The 15,562-nt window shown below is 37.9% G+C and overlaps 1 protein-coding gene across 1 annotated transcript in view; it reads right to left on the reverse strand.

Moving 5' to 3' along the window:
* The window catches only part of IL1RAPL1 (interleukin 1 receptor accessory protein like 1), a 1,405,042-nt gene that overhangs the window by 339,609 nt on the left and 1,049,871 nt on the right, over positions 1-15,562 (reverse strand). Inside the window, exon 6 of the mRNA XM_049871592.1 lies at positions 8,931-9,005. Coding sequence (XP_049727549.1) covers positions 8,931-9,005 — 75 coding nt within the window. The remainder of the gene's footprint in view (positions 1-8,930; positions 9,006-15,562) is intronic.

The following is a 15,562-nucleotide window of genomic DNA, read 5'->3' on the forward strand; positions in this document are numbered from 1 at the left end:
TTTTTATAGAAAAGGAAAGTGCAAGAGGGTGGAAAATTCAATATTCTTCCTCATCACCATAATTCAAAGGTATCAATTCTTCTTTGGTCATCCTTATTCATTGTCCAGCTTTCACATGCATATGATGTGATTGAAAATAACATGGCTTGGGTCAGGTGCACCTTAGTCCTCAAAGTGACATCTTTGCTTTTTAACACTTTAAAGAGGTCTTTTGCAGCAGATTTACCCAATGCAATACGTCATTTCATTTCTTAACAGTTTAAACCCTGGTGGCGTAGTGGTTAAGTGCTATGGATGCTAACCAAGAGGTCGGCAGTTGTAATCCACTAGACACTCCTTGGAAACTCTATGGGACAGTTCTACTCTGTCCTATAGGGTCGACGGCAGTGGGTTTGGGTTGGTTGCCATCGATTGCGACTCATAGCGACCCTATAGGACAGAGTAGAACTGCCCCATACGTTTTCCAAGGAGCTCCTGGTGGATTTGAACTGCCAACCTTTTGGCTAGCAGCTGTAGCACTTAACCACCACATGGGTGACATGGGTGACATAAAGTGTCCATTAATTTTTTTTTTAAGTAAGGAAGGGGATCATTTTCTTCTGTTATAACTACACTTGGATAGACTTGTTGAAGAACTAAGAATTCTAAAATCAATAATTTCTAAAGATAAAGCTTCATTTAAGTACAAAAAATTTAGTACACATATTGTGTTCAGGGGGGAGATAGAAATTAATTTTCCAGAATACTGTGTTTTTTGCAAAAAATGTGTGCCTTCTGCGTTGGTTTGCCAGCTGTGCCCTCTCCCCGGGAGACACCCTCACAAGCACACCATGCCAATCCTCTTCCACAAGTTGCTGTAAAAACATTAGCATAGTGTGCTTATGAAATACCTCTCAGGGGAGGGTGCTGCAAGCAAATAAATGTAGAAGGCATGCATTATTTGAGTAAAAATACGGTAATACTCATCCTGTAATGAAGCCCATGTCTACTGCCATAGTATGACACGTTAGTAAGAACACATGCATGATCAAACAAGTATTGGCATTCAAAATGCATAATTCTAACATTATTATACATTATTTTAACATTAACTGCATTTCAGATTTCTTCTATAGGTAACATTCTATTTGTAACATTAAGAAAACCTCAAGTATTAACAACAAACATTTATTAGACACTTAATGTATGTCACATAATGTACTAAGCCTTTATATGTCTTAGCTCATTAAACATCCACACCAGCTACATAAGGGTAGATACTCTCATGGTTTTTATTGCTGAGGTAACTGGGGGCTGGTTGTTCAAGGTCACATCACTAGTTAAGTAGCAGAGCTGAATAGCCACCTAGGTCTGTCTGACAAAACAGCCTGAACTTGGAGCCTCTGCCATATGTTTGCTTTTTATTGTACCATAATAATTATAATATGATGATGACGATGAGCATGTTCTTGTAAATTTGGTAACATTATAAAAGTCATGTAGCCATATTTGGTCCCCATTTCTCATCAGTAAAAAAATGAAAAGGCTTTGATTTTGATAACTTTTAAGAAACTTCTACCTCCTAAAATTCCTAAATCTAGGATTGTGGAAAAAAAAATAAGGTTTTGAAATGGCCAATAACAAAGTATACCTTTCATGCTGTGGAGCCCTGGTGGCACAGTGGTTAAAAGCTCGGCTGCTAACCAAATGGTCAGCAGTTCAAATCCACCAGCCACTCCTTGGAAACCCTATGGAGCCAAATCCACCAGCCACTCCTTGGAAACCCTATGGAGCCAAATCCACCAGCCACTCCTTGGAAACCCTATGGAGCCAAATCCACCAGCCACTCCTTGGAAACCCTATGGAGCAGCTCTACCCTGTTCTATAGGGTCGCTATGAGTTGGAACGGACTCGACAGCAATGGGTTTGGTTCGGTTTGGTTTGATGCTATAGCGAAAAAGCAAACTGCCTGATATATGTTTGTGTCCAGCAAGAGAACTAGAGCAGGGAGTAGAAATTTTGTTGGACTCTGTGTTGGTTTTGTGACAACACTCTCTTTCTTGCATCTTTGCTTTCTTGCCATCATCTCTCTCTTCTGGCCTTTTCCCAAAGTAAGAACAAGCTGACTCATTTACATTGTCTGTACCCCAGGTTTTAAAACATTTTATCAAGTGCTTTAACTGGCTTCCAAACTTTTAGATATCAGCAGCCCATAATGGCTGTGCTAACCTCCATGCACATCTTCTTTAGGTTTCAAGCCTATCTTAGCACTAGGCCTTGAGCTCTTGACACTTAAAAAGGAAGTTGGACTTCTGCTTAGGTAGCAGTTTTAACAGCAAACATGCAGAGTTGCATTTTTTCCAGCCTATTCCTCCCCACTGGCACCAAGTAAAGACTCTGAATTTGAGTCTCCGTGAAATTCATATAAGGTACTCAAATAAATATTGACTTAACAAATACTAATACTGAGCACCATTTATTGAATTATCATTTGTGTAAGCATGTGACACATTAACTGAAATACTGATATGACAAGTACTTCTTTTAAGGTTACAATCATAATTTTTAAGGTGCTTTTTGGGGCCAAAAGTAGGATATCAGATGACAACAGCTGTCAACAGTTATTGCTTTCACTTCTCATGGTATCGTAAATTGGAACTGAGGAGACTGAGTGCCATCGGTTTAAATAATTATAATACCAGTCTCTATTTGTCTTGTTTTAATTATGATGTCTATTTGCCCAGAAGCTCTAATTTGCATCTAACCAGCTGTATTTCAGCCAATAGCTGATCTACATGTCTTTTTTTAAGGGGCCAAGGAACATATTATTTTTCAACAAAAACTTAGACTTTGGTTACTGTTGTTTTTCTGCCGTAGTATAAAGGGGAGTTTTATGGTTCTTTTATTTGAGATTGGTAGTGAAAATGTTTGGTGCATTTCCTATGGTTCACTAACACCAAAGTCAACAACATTGCATTTTCTCCAAGACAACGAGAAGAGTAATTGTGGATGGAGAAACACAAACGGTCAATGCCAGCTTTCCCATCTCTGGGAATGAAGATCATACGTACATCACTTGCACAATTCAGCAACGCTATTTTTTAGAACAGACAGCAACGTATTCCACACGCAGAATTGGATACCAAATTCAACGCTTGAATTGTTTTGTTTCCACAGTGGAGCAACACTTTACTTCATATTAGGGAGGAAACAAAAAGGTTTCCCAGGATTAGTAAGATAGAACAGACATTATTCACAAAAGGTATGTTTTATTTCAAGAAAATGGCAGCTATGACAATATAGACCTAGAAAATACAAGTTAGATGGCTGATTTTCACTCCATAAAATAATTCCCAGAAGGGTCTCATTTGATTAAAAATCAACTATCATATTTGAAATAGAACATACTCCATGAACAATAAGTGACTTTCCAGAACGTATAATTATTTTAGCAACACAATAAACTAAATATATAATTTTCATATCAAGGAGTTTCCCTATAGAAATACCAATCAGAATCTTATCATGTATGGACTTTTTTCCCTCAGTCTACTTGAAATTTAAAACTCTCCAAACTATACAACAGTGTAACAAGGCGAGGCGTGCTAGTTAATGTCTAGTGTGACATTTTAATTAGTCTATAGTTGGACAGGGGCCCTGGTGGTGCAGTGGTTAAGAGCTCAGCTGCTCCTTGGAAATACTAGGGGGCAGTTCTACTCTCGTCCTATATGGTTGCTAGGAATTGAACTGACTGGATGGCAATGGGAGATAGTCGAACAGAAAAAAGTTGCATGTGTGTTTGTCCCGTTAAAAGGTCAGAGGCTTAAAAATTTGAGGTTTTATGATTGCCATCAAGCACTTTCCTCTAGAAGTTAACATCTTTGAATTCTTGTTACTCTCTCAGAAACACTAAGGGCAGGCTTTTTTGCAAAGTTTTAACAAAATAAACCAAATAGTAAATGAATAAATAAATACAAGCACTGCGAAGCAGCTTATTCTGCTCTGTATCCTCCGTATTTTCTCTTTCAGAAAATTTGGAAACTTGTGCCGTTTGTGGTATGTACATATTCTTATCGTACACTTACAAGGGCACGCGTTCCATATACCGAGAGTATATCACATGATTACTCTGTACTCTATTAAGAAACATAGGATCTAGAGAAAGGTCTCAGTTGAGCTTCTGGATGAGGGAAAGAAGAAAATGGATAGGGACTGTAAACATGCAATTTTGTTTCTACATTTTATCAACCTTACCCAAATATACTAGATTTATTTGAAACCTTCCAAATGTGGGTACTCAAAAAAAGACAGGGTACTTGTGCTCAATGAGTGAAGAGGGAGGAAGAGGGAAAAGGAGAGAGGAGGAAGTCATTTTGATGTCCAAGGAAGATTTTTCCTTTAAGAGCTCCATCTTACAAAGATCCATCTTTTTATCATTTTATTAAAGATTAAAAAGTGGTTATAATCATTATTGTTGACAGTGTGGTGAAACAGTTATCATTATATACTCCCAGTGAGAGTTTGTACAAATTCTCTGGTAAGCCTTCTGAAAATATGTAGCAAGATACTTTAATAAAATGATTTCCTTTTACCCAGTATTTTTAATTTTATGAATCTGTCCTATTAGGATAATTATAAAGACCAGGGAAAAAATGTATAGTTAATGCTGCTCATCACAGCATTATTAAAAAAAAAAAAAACAAAAACTCAGTGCTGTCGAGTTGGTTCCGACTCATAGCGACTCTATAGGACAGAGTAGAGCTGCCCCATAGAGTTTCCAAGGAGCACCCGGTGGATTCAAACTGCTGACCCTCTGGTTAGCCACCGCAGCACTTAACTACTACGCCACCAGGGTTTCCCACATCATTATAAGTGGTAATAAATATTGGGAAAATCTGAATAGCATTAGGTATGAAATTACAGGACATTCACATGAATATCATGTAGCCCTTAAAAGAGTGTTTTCTGAAAATATTTAGTAGGAGCAGAAAACATTTACAATGTAAAGTGTAAGAAACACGATCCCTTTCTGTATTTCCCCAAAATTCCTACAACCAGCATAATTACTTCTTAAATCAGAAACCAAAATTTAAATAAAATGACACCCATACCTTGCTGAGTAATTAATGATAATTTTCAGCAATTTCTGAGTAGGAAAATATATAAAGTATCAAGGGTAGGGGAAACCCTGGTGGCGTAGTGGTTAAGAGCTACGGCTGCTAAGCAAGAGGTCGGCAGTTCAAATCTGCCAGGCGCTGCTTGGAAATTCTATGGGGCAGTTCTACTCCATCCTATAGGGTCGCTATGAGTCGGAATCGACTCGACGGCAGTGGGTTTGGCTTTGGTTTTTATCAAGGCTAGGATGGATTTCTACTTTTTGAAGATCTGATAGCAATGGAATATGCTATCCTCTGCTCTGGAATGTTCTGGAAGCAGACTCTGGGCCATTACAGGCAGGCCACATCTCTGACTGACGTCTTCAGGGCTCAGGTTCACAATGGTGTCTGTCTTTTGATTCCCTTGACTGCAGCCACCTGAAAGGACTAAGTCAGGCTCATCTCTCTGACTGACCTGCAGAATAGTACAATGTGATTTCTGGGCCTTTTGCCCAAGAAAGTGCTGTCCATGTATTTGCTGATGCCTGAAAGTTATTCAAAAGGGGACAACTTTTTTTTAATTTAGAAATAGCACACAGATGCCACTTAAAATGAAAATGCAAGGCTGTGGTCACATATCGATTGAAATTCAAACTCAAAAATTTACTTATTTATATGAATTTAGTCACTATTATTTTATTTTTTTCCTAAAATACTGTGCTTTTTAGTGTCCTTTGCCCCCTACAATGAAACAGTTTCAATGATAACTATCAGACCCTTTTCAGTGTCGAGAGGATGAAGGAATTGGAAGAGCAGGAGGGCATAAGGATGTAAATGGGGAATGGTAGATATGGGCAGGAAATGGTAGAAAAAAGAGAATTCGGGGATGAAGATAAATCCACGCACTACATGTTTTTATCAAAGTTCATTTTTGATGAACTTTATATCTATCCGATGGATTTACAGTTACCTGAGTCTGTTGGATGTGTGCTTAACTTAGGCAGCATGTTCAAGTTACATCACCAGACACGTACCAGCTCAGCTTTATGTAATTCCTGATGAGTTTTCTTATAACTAGGAGCCCTGGTGGGGCAGCGGTTAAAGCACTTGGCTACTAACCAAAAGATTGGCGGTTCGAACCCGCCAGCTGCTCCATGGGAGAAAGATGTGGCAGTCTGTGTCCGTAAAGATTACAGCCTTGGAAACGCTATAGGGGCAGTTCTCTGTCCTATAGGGTCACTATGAGTTGGAATCAACTCAATGGCAGTGGGCTTGGTTTCTTATAACTTGTACATGAGTTTTATTATCCTCTGAGATCAACTCTCAATTTATGAACAGGTTAAGGCAGAACGCTCAGCTCTTGGCCAATGAAACTCTGTTGGAGATTCTTACCTACTCATAGCAGTAGGCACTGCTTACATCTTCCCCACCACTGAACCAAGCCACCCTCCCTACTCCCACCTCCTCAACTCTCTACCCAGTCCCCCTTTCTTAGGATTTGATATCACATTTTGAGACTATTGAAATGGAAAACTTTTTCAAATCTGGAAAGGGCAAAAATAAATCACCAAAGAAGTAAAAAAAAAAAACAAAAAACAAAGTATGTATTATAACATACAGGTATTCTTTAGGGATCTCAAGCTTTTTTTTTTTTTTTTCTCCTTCAATAATCAATCCTATTTTCACATACCCTTTGTGATTGGCTGGTCACCTCCTCTAATAATATTGCAAAAACAACGTTAACATGGTACTTATTTCAAATTCACTGTTGCTCTAAGGCTCAAGGATTAAGGTGAAATTTCTCTAACTAGTGACCGATTTATCCTATCCACTTACAACTGCAATCAGGAAAACAAAACAAAAGTTGTTTAAAAGGATCCAAACCCCAAGGTGGTGTCTCCACTTTACTGGGTAGCTAAATAGAATTCATATTCCTTTTGCTGTTGATAATAAAGAAGTTAAAGTATTTCCTGGAGCATTTTGATAACAGGTTCAAATTTCTTCAAATGAATATATCATCAAACCTTCCAATTTGCATAAGAAATTTTCATAATTTCAACTTGGATTAGTTGGTTTTCATAGCTTTGTTCAAGAAAAGTAATGCTTTTCAGAAGGCAAAAAAAAAAAAAGCTTTACAAATTATTCCGCTTTGAAAAATACTGTAATGGGAGCTAGAGAACAATCTGATTTATTCCCAATTCAGGGACAATAAAAAGAAACCCAATGGGCAGCCATTAATTATAAAATTCTTTTAATTATGTTGTCAAATAAAGAGATACAATGAATTTCATGTGCCCTGTGTTCACTGCAGATAACAGGTACCATAAACTCCCTCCTCTCTGGCCCAAGATGTTTATAGTTTTGCACAACTACTTAGAAATACATCTTCCCAGGAGTTATTGGAATGTCTGTACAAGCATGGTCACTTACGTGAATTTATATTTCAAAATTCCTTTAGAATATAGCAATAAAAGATAATATACCTCAACATACCATAGCATGAGTAAACAACTTGATATAATCTTAGTATTGCTGTTTGTTTTCTATACAGCATTGCATTAATGCCACTTGTGAAGTCCTCCATCTCAAAATAACAGCTGTAATACTACTTCCCTGTATATGATATTAATTCAAAAGGCTTGAATTTACCATCAAAGCAGCATATTAATACCCTGACTTATATAAATCTTGCATATGTTTGTAACTCAATGTTGGCAGATATAAGTATTTTCAGTGTTAGAAATCCATTGACTACAATAATTTTATAGGTTTTAAAACCATCAGCATGTCTTTGTGCATTTTAACTTTGGATATTCAATTAGTGAAGATAATCACATCTGTATTTTTTTAATCTTTATTTGGAAAACGGATTTACAATTTTGATCCAAATTTTCACTCCAAGAACTATAAATAGCATTGGTAGCTTAAAACATGGCTACCGATTCTTTTTTGGTTGTATACAGTAGATGTATTTTTACTCTCAAATGATTAATGTATGAAGAAATTCTTTAATAAACATGAGCATACAGATTGAATAATACTTTTAAAAATCATTTATATCAACCCACTCAAATTATTTTCTGATACAGTTTATGGTATATATGTGCATACTGTATTTGAAATAAAACCTGAGGATATAATTGAATATACTGTATACATTTATAATAAAGAGGGCAATTTTTCCTTAATTTGGTATCAATTAAAATAGCTAAATCAGACTCAGAAATTCTAGACTCTCCTCTAAAGTAAGTATGTTAGAATGCAGGTTTGTAGACAACGGAGGTTTTTTTTTTTTACCTAAGTGTATTTTGTCCGTGGTCGCATATCCTCAAACTTATTTGTCCCTTAACCAAAAGATGTTCCCATTTTATTAATGTATTATCTGCAACGTAGCTAGCACAATACCCATTATATTTGATTTGATAAAAATGCTTTTTAACTGCAATGATGACATTCATTATAGTGAATTTGTAACCTTTCCTCCCAATTTTCAGAAATTATACTTTAATGCATTAATGGATATTATAACTTAAATAGTTCTATATTGCCTGTTTTAAAACCATTTCAAGAATTATAAGATAGCAATATAATACCATCACTAAAACGTTCAGCCCGTCTCAAATCTCAACAACCATCTAAATAACACATGAGTTTTTATATCTGTCTGCCCAGCTTGGTCCTGACACATGTGCTGCCTGGACGGAACGGACAATGATTGCCGGTATTTTCTAATTCTGCTCTCATTCAATACACAAGGGCTTTGCTCAGAATATTACAGCAGGTTTGGATCTAGGCTGATTAAATGGCAGAATGTATTGAGAAAACTGTATTAACTAGAATTAAGGAATTACTCACCCAGCTGGGTCTCCTGAATTGTCAGTTTACTTTCCAGAGGATACAAAAGCTTGGGTGGCTTATCAGTCAGAGGGGCTGAAAAAGAATAATAATACAGAAACTTATTGTTATGCTCCATGAATTGAAGGCTAGAAGATAGTTTATTTTCTCCAAGATTTTTCATTCTCAATCTAGTGTGTCAAAGCACTCTGCCAACTAGTGATTTACATGCTGCAGATAGTACCTTCGGGCAAGCTGAAAAGCTGTTACATTGTATAGAATCAAACAGAACATTTCCGGGGTGACAGTTGTACCCTATGATACTGCTGAATTACAGAATCAGGACTGGTCAATCTTTAAGAACAGATGACTGGGCTTCACCAAACATTTTCAATTCACATCTTGTTTTCCTTTTTAAGGGATGCCCTATATTTTCTCTGCATTAATTAAAGCTACACGCAATATATGCTGCATATATATCTCATTCTTCTTAATCCCATTCCTAGTTTCCATACCCTGGACCACATTACCTCAAACCCCATAACTTAGTAATTACACTAAGTATTTCCTACACACACATCCTCTAAAAGGGATGGCAATGTGGCATTAAATTAGTACAAGCATGCAAACCCACACATACATATAAAAAAATTCACCAAGAGGATAGCTTTATACTTTCCATCTAATCAAAACCCTTAATCCACTACATTTTATAGTATTCATTGGAGACCTGGTGGTGCAGTGGTAAAGTGCTCAGCTGCTAACCAAAAGGCTGAGTTTCAATCCATCAACCACTCCTTGGAAATTCTATGGGGCAGTTCTACTCTGTCCTATAGGTTCGCTATGAGTTGGAATTGACTCAACGGCAACGGGTTTGCTTTTTTTTTTTTGTTATTATTGCTATTTTGCATGATATACTCTCCAGGATTTTAAATTTCCACGCGATTCTTCTCTGCGCTCCTGTTAATGTCTCAATTATCAGCCTAAAAATGTAAAAGTTTGCCGTTAGGCATCCTGAAGATAGATCTTCTATACTGCATACTTCATTCCTAGCCAGACTAGACTATTTGGACTTTAGACAAAGAGTTCTCTTTCATTAAGCACCATCTTCCACCTTGCCCTCTCTGATTGAACTGCCCAGGTCCCTTGAAACCTGCCATTGCAACTTCCACTCAGTATCAAGTAAACAAATGGTCAGTTAAGGGTAGCTGAACTCAATGTTTTTGCTTTGAGGGCTTTCTTCCTTCCTTGCCAGGAGGACATGCCAACTTGCTTGATAACTTGGAAGGCTGTTCTAGAGAACAGTGCCAGGGGTAGGCCACATGCCCTTATTGCCAGACGATTCAAGAATGCAAGCTTCTTCGGCGCACATCTCCATTTCTGTTTAACAGAAAACAAAGTACAAAGGGATGACGCACTCCAAGTTAGAAAAAGGGGTCAGTTTTAAGAGTCCTGGTTTGGGAGAACCACCTAAAATAAGATCAATAGCTCTTTTGTTCATTTTGTTAATTGAATGCATTATTCGTTTGCCTTCATTACTATTTAAAAAGAGGATGGGAACAAAGGGGAAAGGAAAGTTGGGATAGTAGAATGAGATCAACTGATTTGAAATTCGTATCAGAAATTTCACGTCATTCTCTGATTAACCTTGCTGTTGTTAGGTGCCGTCGAGGCAGTTCCGACTCATAGTGATCTGATGTACTACAGAACAAAACACTGCCCGATCCTGCACCATTCCCACAATCGTTGCTATGTTTGAGCCCATTGTTGCAGCCCTGTGTCAATCCATCTCATTGAGGGTCTTCCTCTTTTTCACTGAGCCACTACTTTACCAAGCATGATGTCTTTCTCCAGGGACTGGTCCCTCCTGATGATGTGTCCAAAGTACATCCTTACTTCTAAGGGGCATCCTGGCTGTACTTCTTCCAAGACAGATACGTTCAATATTCTTTACCAACATTGTAATTCAAAGGCATCAATTCTTTTCTGGTCTTCCTTCTTCATTGTCCAGCATTCGCATACATATGATGTGATTGAAAACACCATGGCTTGGGTCAGGTGCACCTTAGTCCTCAAAGTGACATCTTTGCTTTTCAACACTTTAAAGAGATCTTTTGCAGCTGATTTGCCCAATGCAATATGTCCTTTAATTTCTTGACTGCTACTTCCATGGCCGTTGATTGTGGCACCAGGTGAAATGAAATCCTTGACAACTTCAGTCTTTTCTCCATTTATCATGATGTTGCTTATTAGTCCACTTGTGAGGATTTTTTATTTTTTAAGTTGAGATGTAATCCATACTGAAGGCTGTAGTCTTTGATCTTCATCGGTAAGTGCTTCAAGTCCTCTTCACTCTCAGCAAGTAAGTTTGTGTTATCTGTGTATTGTGGGTTGTTAATGAGTCTTCATCCAATCCTGATGCCCTGTCCTTCTTCATATAGTCTGGGTTCTCGGATTATTTGCTCAGCATACAGACTGAATAAGTATGGTCAAAGGATATGACCCTGATGCACACCTTTTCTGATTTTAAACCACTCACCCTGTTCTGTTCAAATGACTACCTCTTGGTCTGTATACAGGTTCTGCATGAGCACAATTAATTGTTCTGGAATTCCCATTCTTTCCAATGTTATCAATAGTTTGTTATGATACAGTTGAATGCCTTTGGATAGTCAATAAAACACAGGTAAACATCGTTCTGGTATTCTCTGCTTTCAGCCAAGATCCTTCTGACATCAGCAATAATATTTCTCATTCCACTTCCTCTTCTCAATCCAAATTGAATTTCTGGCAGTTCCCTGTTGAGGTACTGCCGCAAACATTTTTGCCTTATCTTTAGCAAAATTTTACTTGTGTGTGATATTAATGAGATCATTCCATAATTTCTGCACTCTGTTGGATCACCTTTCTTTGGAATGGGTACAAATATGGATCTCTTCCAGTCAGTTGGCCAGGCAGCTGTCTTCCAAATTTCTTGGCATAGAGAAGTGAGCACTTTAAGCACTGTATCCATTTGTTGAAACATCTCAATGGGTATTCCATCAATTCCTGGAGCCTTGTTTTTCACCAATGCCTTCAGTGCAGCTTGGATTTCTTCCTTCAGGACCATCAGTTCCTGATCATATGGTACCTCCTGAAATGGTTGAACATCCACCAATTCTTTTTGGTACAGTGACTCTGTGTATTCTTTTCATCTTCTTTTGATGCTTCCTGTGTCGTTCAATATTTTGCTCATGGAATCCTCCCTCGAGCCTTGAATTCTTTTCTTTAGTTCTTTCAGCTTGAGAAATGCCAAATGTGCTCTTCCCTTTTGGTTTTCTAACTCCATGTCTTTGCACTTTCATTATAACACTTTACTTTGTCTTCCAGAGCTGCCCTTTGAAATCTCCCATTCAGCTCTTTTACTTCATCGTTTCTTACATTTGCTTTAGCCACTCTATGTTCAAGAGCAAGTTTCAGAGTCTCTTCTGACATCCATTTTGGTCTTTTCTTTCTTTCCTGTTTTTAATGACTTTTTGTTTTCTTCATGTATGATGTCATTCTTCAACTAGTCTGGTCTTCGGTAATTATTGTTCAATGTGTCAAATCTAATCTCGAGATGATCTCTAAATTCAAGTGGCACATAGGCAAGATTGTACTTTGGCTCTTGCGGGCTTGTTTTAATTTTCTCCAGCTTCAACTTGAACTTGCCTATGACCAATTGATGGTCTGTTCTGCAGTCATCTCTTGTTATGACTGATGATATTGAGCTCCTCCATCATCTCTTTCCACAGACGTAGTCAATTTGATTCCCCCATTTGTCTGTCAGTTTGTCCTACTGTGGTGGCTTGCATGTTGCTGTGATGCTGCAAGCTATGCCACTAGTATTTCAAATACCAGCAGGGTCACGTAGGATGGACAGTTTTTAGTGGAGCTTCCAGACTAAGATAGGCTAAGAAGAAGGACCTGGTGATTTACTTCTAAAAAAATTGGCCTGTGAAAACCTTATGATGAACCTTAAATGCACTTCTTTCTTGCCTAAAGTGATCCTAATGGACTTTTGTTCTCCTACCAGCTAAATTGAGCCCTGGTGGCTCAGTGGTTAAGAGCTTGGCTGCCAACCAAAAGGCCGGCAGTGTGAATCCACCAACTGCTCCTTGGAAACCCTATGGGGCAGTTCTACTCTGTCTTATACGGTCACTGTGGGGTTTGTTTTTTATGTTTGTTTGCCAGCTAATTAATCAGCTAATTCTCTAAATGTTGGGAAAATAGTTCATCATTAATAAATCAAAAGCCACATTTCTTAGCCTCTGGTTATGAAATGATTTTAGTGAAATTCAAGAGCAACTATGATACCAAAATAACTGGTTGATTCAGTAAATCAAGCCAGTTTATAAAATCTTGTAATTATGTAGTTACAAGTAGGTATGGTACTTCAACAATTTGTAATAGAAGGCAGCTGAGAGAGACTTTCCCTGTTCAAACACACCCCCATCCATCTTATCATGATAAGAGAAAAAAAAATCCCAGCTTCCAATTCAACTCCCTTGTTTTAGAGATCAAGGATCTGAGACCCAAAGAAATCAACTGGCTTTCCAAAGGCAACAACTGAGATCCTTGCCTCCCAATTCTTTATTATGTGTTCCTTGAAAATTCTGTCCAGCAGCTACTGCATAGCCTTGTGCAAAGTCTCCCCTCAAGGTGTGTACAATCTGCAAAAACATGCAACTAAATAACCATGACCCAGAGCAGAGTATTCTTGCAGAGCAATCTAGTATTTATAAGTGCCATGTTTTGATATTATGCTATGGTGGGTATCAGTTCCAAACCCATTGCTGTCCAGTCGATGCTGACTCATAGCGACCCTACAGGACAGAGTAGAACTGCTCCATAGAGTTTCCAAGGAGTGCCTGGTGGATTTGAACTGCTGACCTTTTGGTTAGTAGCCATAGCTCTTAACCACTATGCCACCAGGGTTTCCGGGTATCAGTTAGGCACCTTTATTTTAGGATTTCCCTGCCAAATTGACCTTTGATATAAGTGAATGGAAACTTACAGCTGAACTACTGATTTGACACATTGGCAAAATGACTGTGAAAAGAGGGTGACCATCACAGCTAAGATGTAGCTCTGCTCCACAATGATTTGAGGGTGACCAATTTTGCTGACGCAAGGGAAAAATATGCACTGAATTTTCCACTATTTAAATGGGTCTGGCACATGATGGTGTTTAATAATTATTAGCTGAGTTGAATTGACAGAGGACAGAACTGGTAAACAAAATGTAGGAATAGTAATAACCAACCAAAATGAACAGGCACACAAAAACAAAGCCCTCTTTATTTTCTGCGTGGTCAAAGGTGGGACTGGAAGGAAATTCAACCAAATTATTTACAGTAAAAACCAGTAAAATTATGAGCATCAGACCACGACTACACCAACTGTCATTTCATTGCCAGGCAGACAACTTTCCCTTTGGGGACACTTCTCTCTGTCTCTCCAACACACACACACACACACACACACACACACACACACAATTGGAAAGCTAAAGAGAGTCCTATAATAGTGACAAGAAGCACAGGGTAATTTTAAATTCTAATCATATTTTGTTTACAAAAATACTGGTAATTATAGTAGAGATATTTCTCTCCCTAATTTTGCATTAAATATAGCAACGTATCCACCAACAAAAGAATTCTCAATTCCTTGTTTTATTCTTCAGAACATCCTATTGACAAAAATAATTAGGCCTTTTTTACAGAGTTATTAACATGTCTCAATTCATAGAGCCTTTCTGCAGAGTAGAAGGGGAATTTTATGGACATCCACTTTGCTCCCTAGCTGCCAGTTATAGAAACATCTAGAAGTTGGCATACACAAAGGTTTCATTCCTTATTGATATTACGATTACCTAACTATTCATGATGCAGCCTCTCACTCTCTTCCTCATTCTATGTACCCTTCAGTTAGGGAACAGTGGAAAATAGGATCCCAGCTTCCAAAAACAAAAATGACAGCAGACTAGGGTAAAGAGGCCAGGCCATCTTGAGTCTTCTCAATGTTCTTAAAGGGGAAAAGAATGCAAGGTATTTATAGTGAGTGGCCTTTCTCTGCTGGCCAGTTACTGCTCTGAATTTTAACTTCAATCACTCAAGTATTTCTTGGATACGTATACTCATCCTACCACAAAACTCGTTCTTTCAAAGTCATAGATGATTTTCAAAATGTATTTCAACTAGTGCCTTCTCTGATTTTTTTCTTAGGATCATTATGTTAGAGTAGGAAAGATCACAGAAAGACACAGACAGACATATGCAGACACACACACACACACACACACACAAATACATGCAGTGATAACCAACATGCAGTGATAGATGCACACAACTAGTTAATTCAACATCTTAGCAAAGAAAGACCACAACCTCAAGAGACAGCTGGTTGATCTGTGTCCTCGGTAACAGACTAAGTCCATTTCCATCACCCTACCTGGCTGCTGGTTGCCTTGTTGGTTTGGCAAATTGAGAAGTTATTTAACCTCTCTGAGTCTCGGTATTCTTGTATATAAAATGAAGCCTAAATAATCTTCCCTTATAAGTTTTTGTGAGAATTAAATAGGATAAAAGATTAAGAGTGTGAATATAGTAGGTGGTCAATAAATGTATTCTAAT

The sequence above is a fragment of the Elephas maximus genome, chromosome X, assembly GCF_024166365.1.
Source record: "Elephas maximus indicus isolate mEleMax1 chromosome X, mEleMax1 primary haplotype, whole genome shotgun sequence".
In the NCBI taxonomy this organism is placed as follows: Eukaryota; Metazoa; Chordata; class Mammalia; order Proboscidea; family Elephantidae; genus Elephas; species Elephas maximus.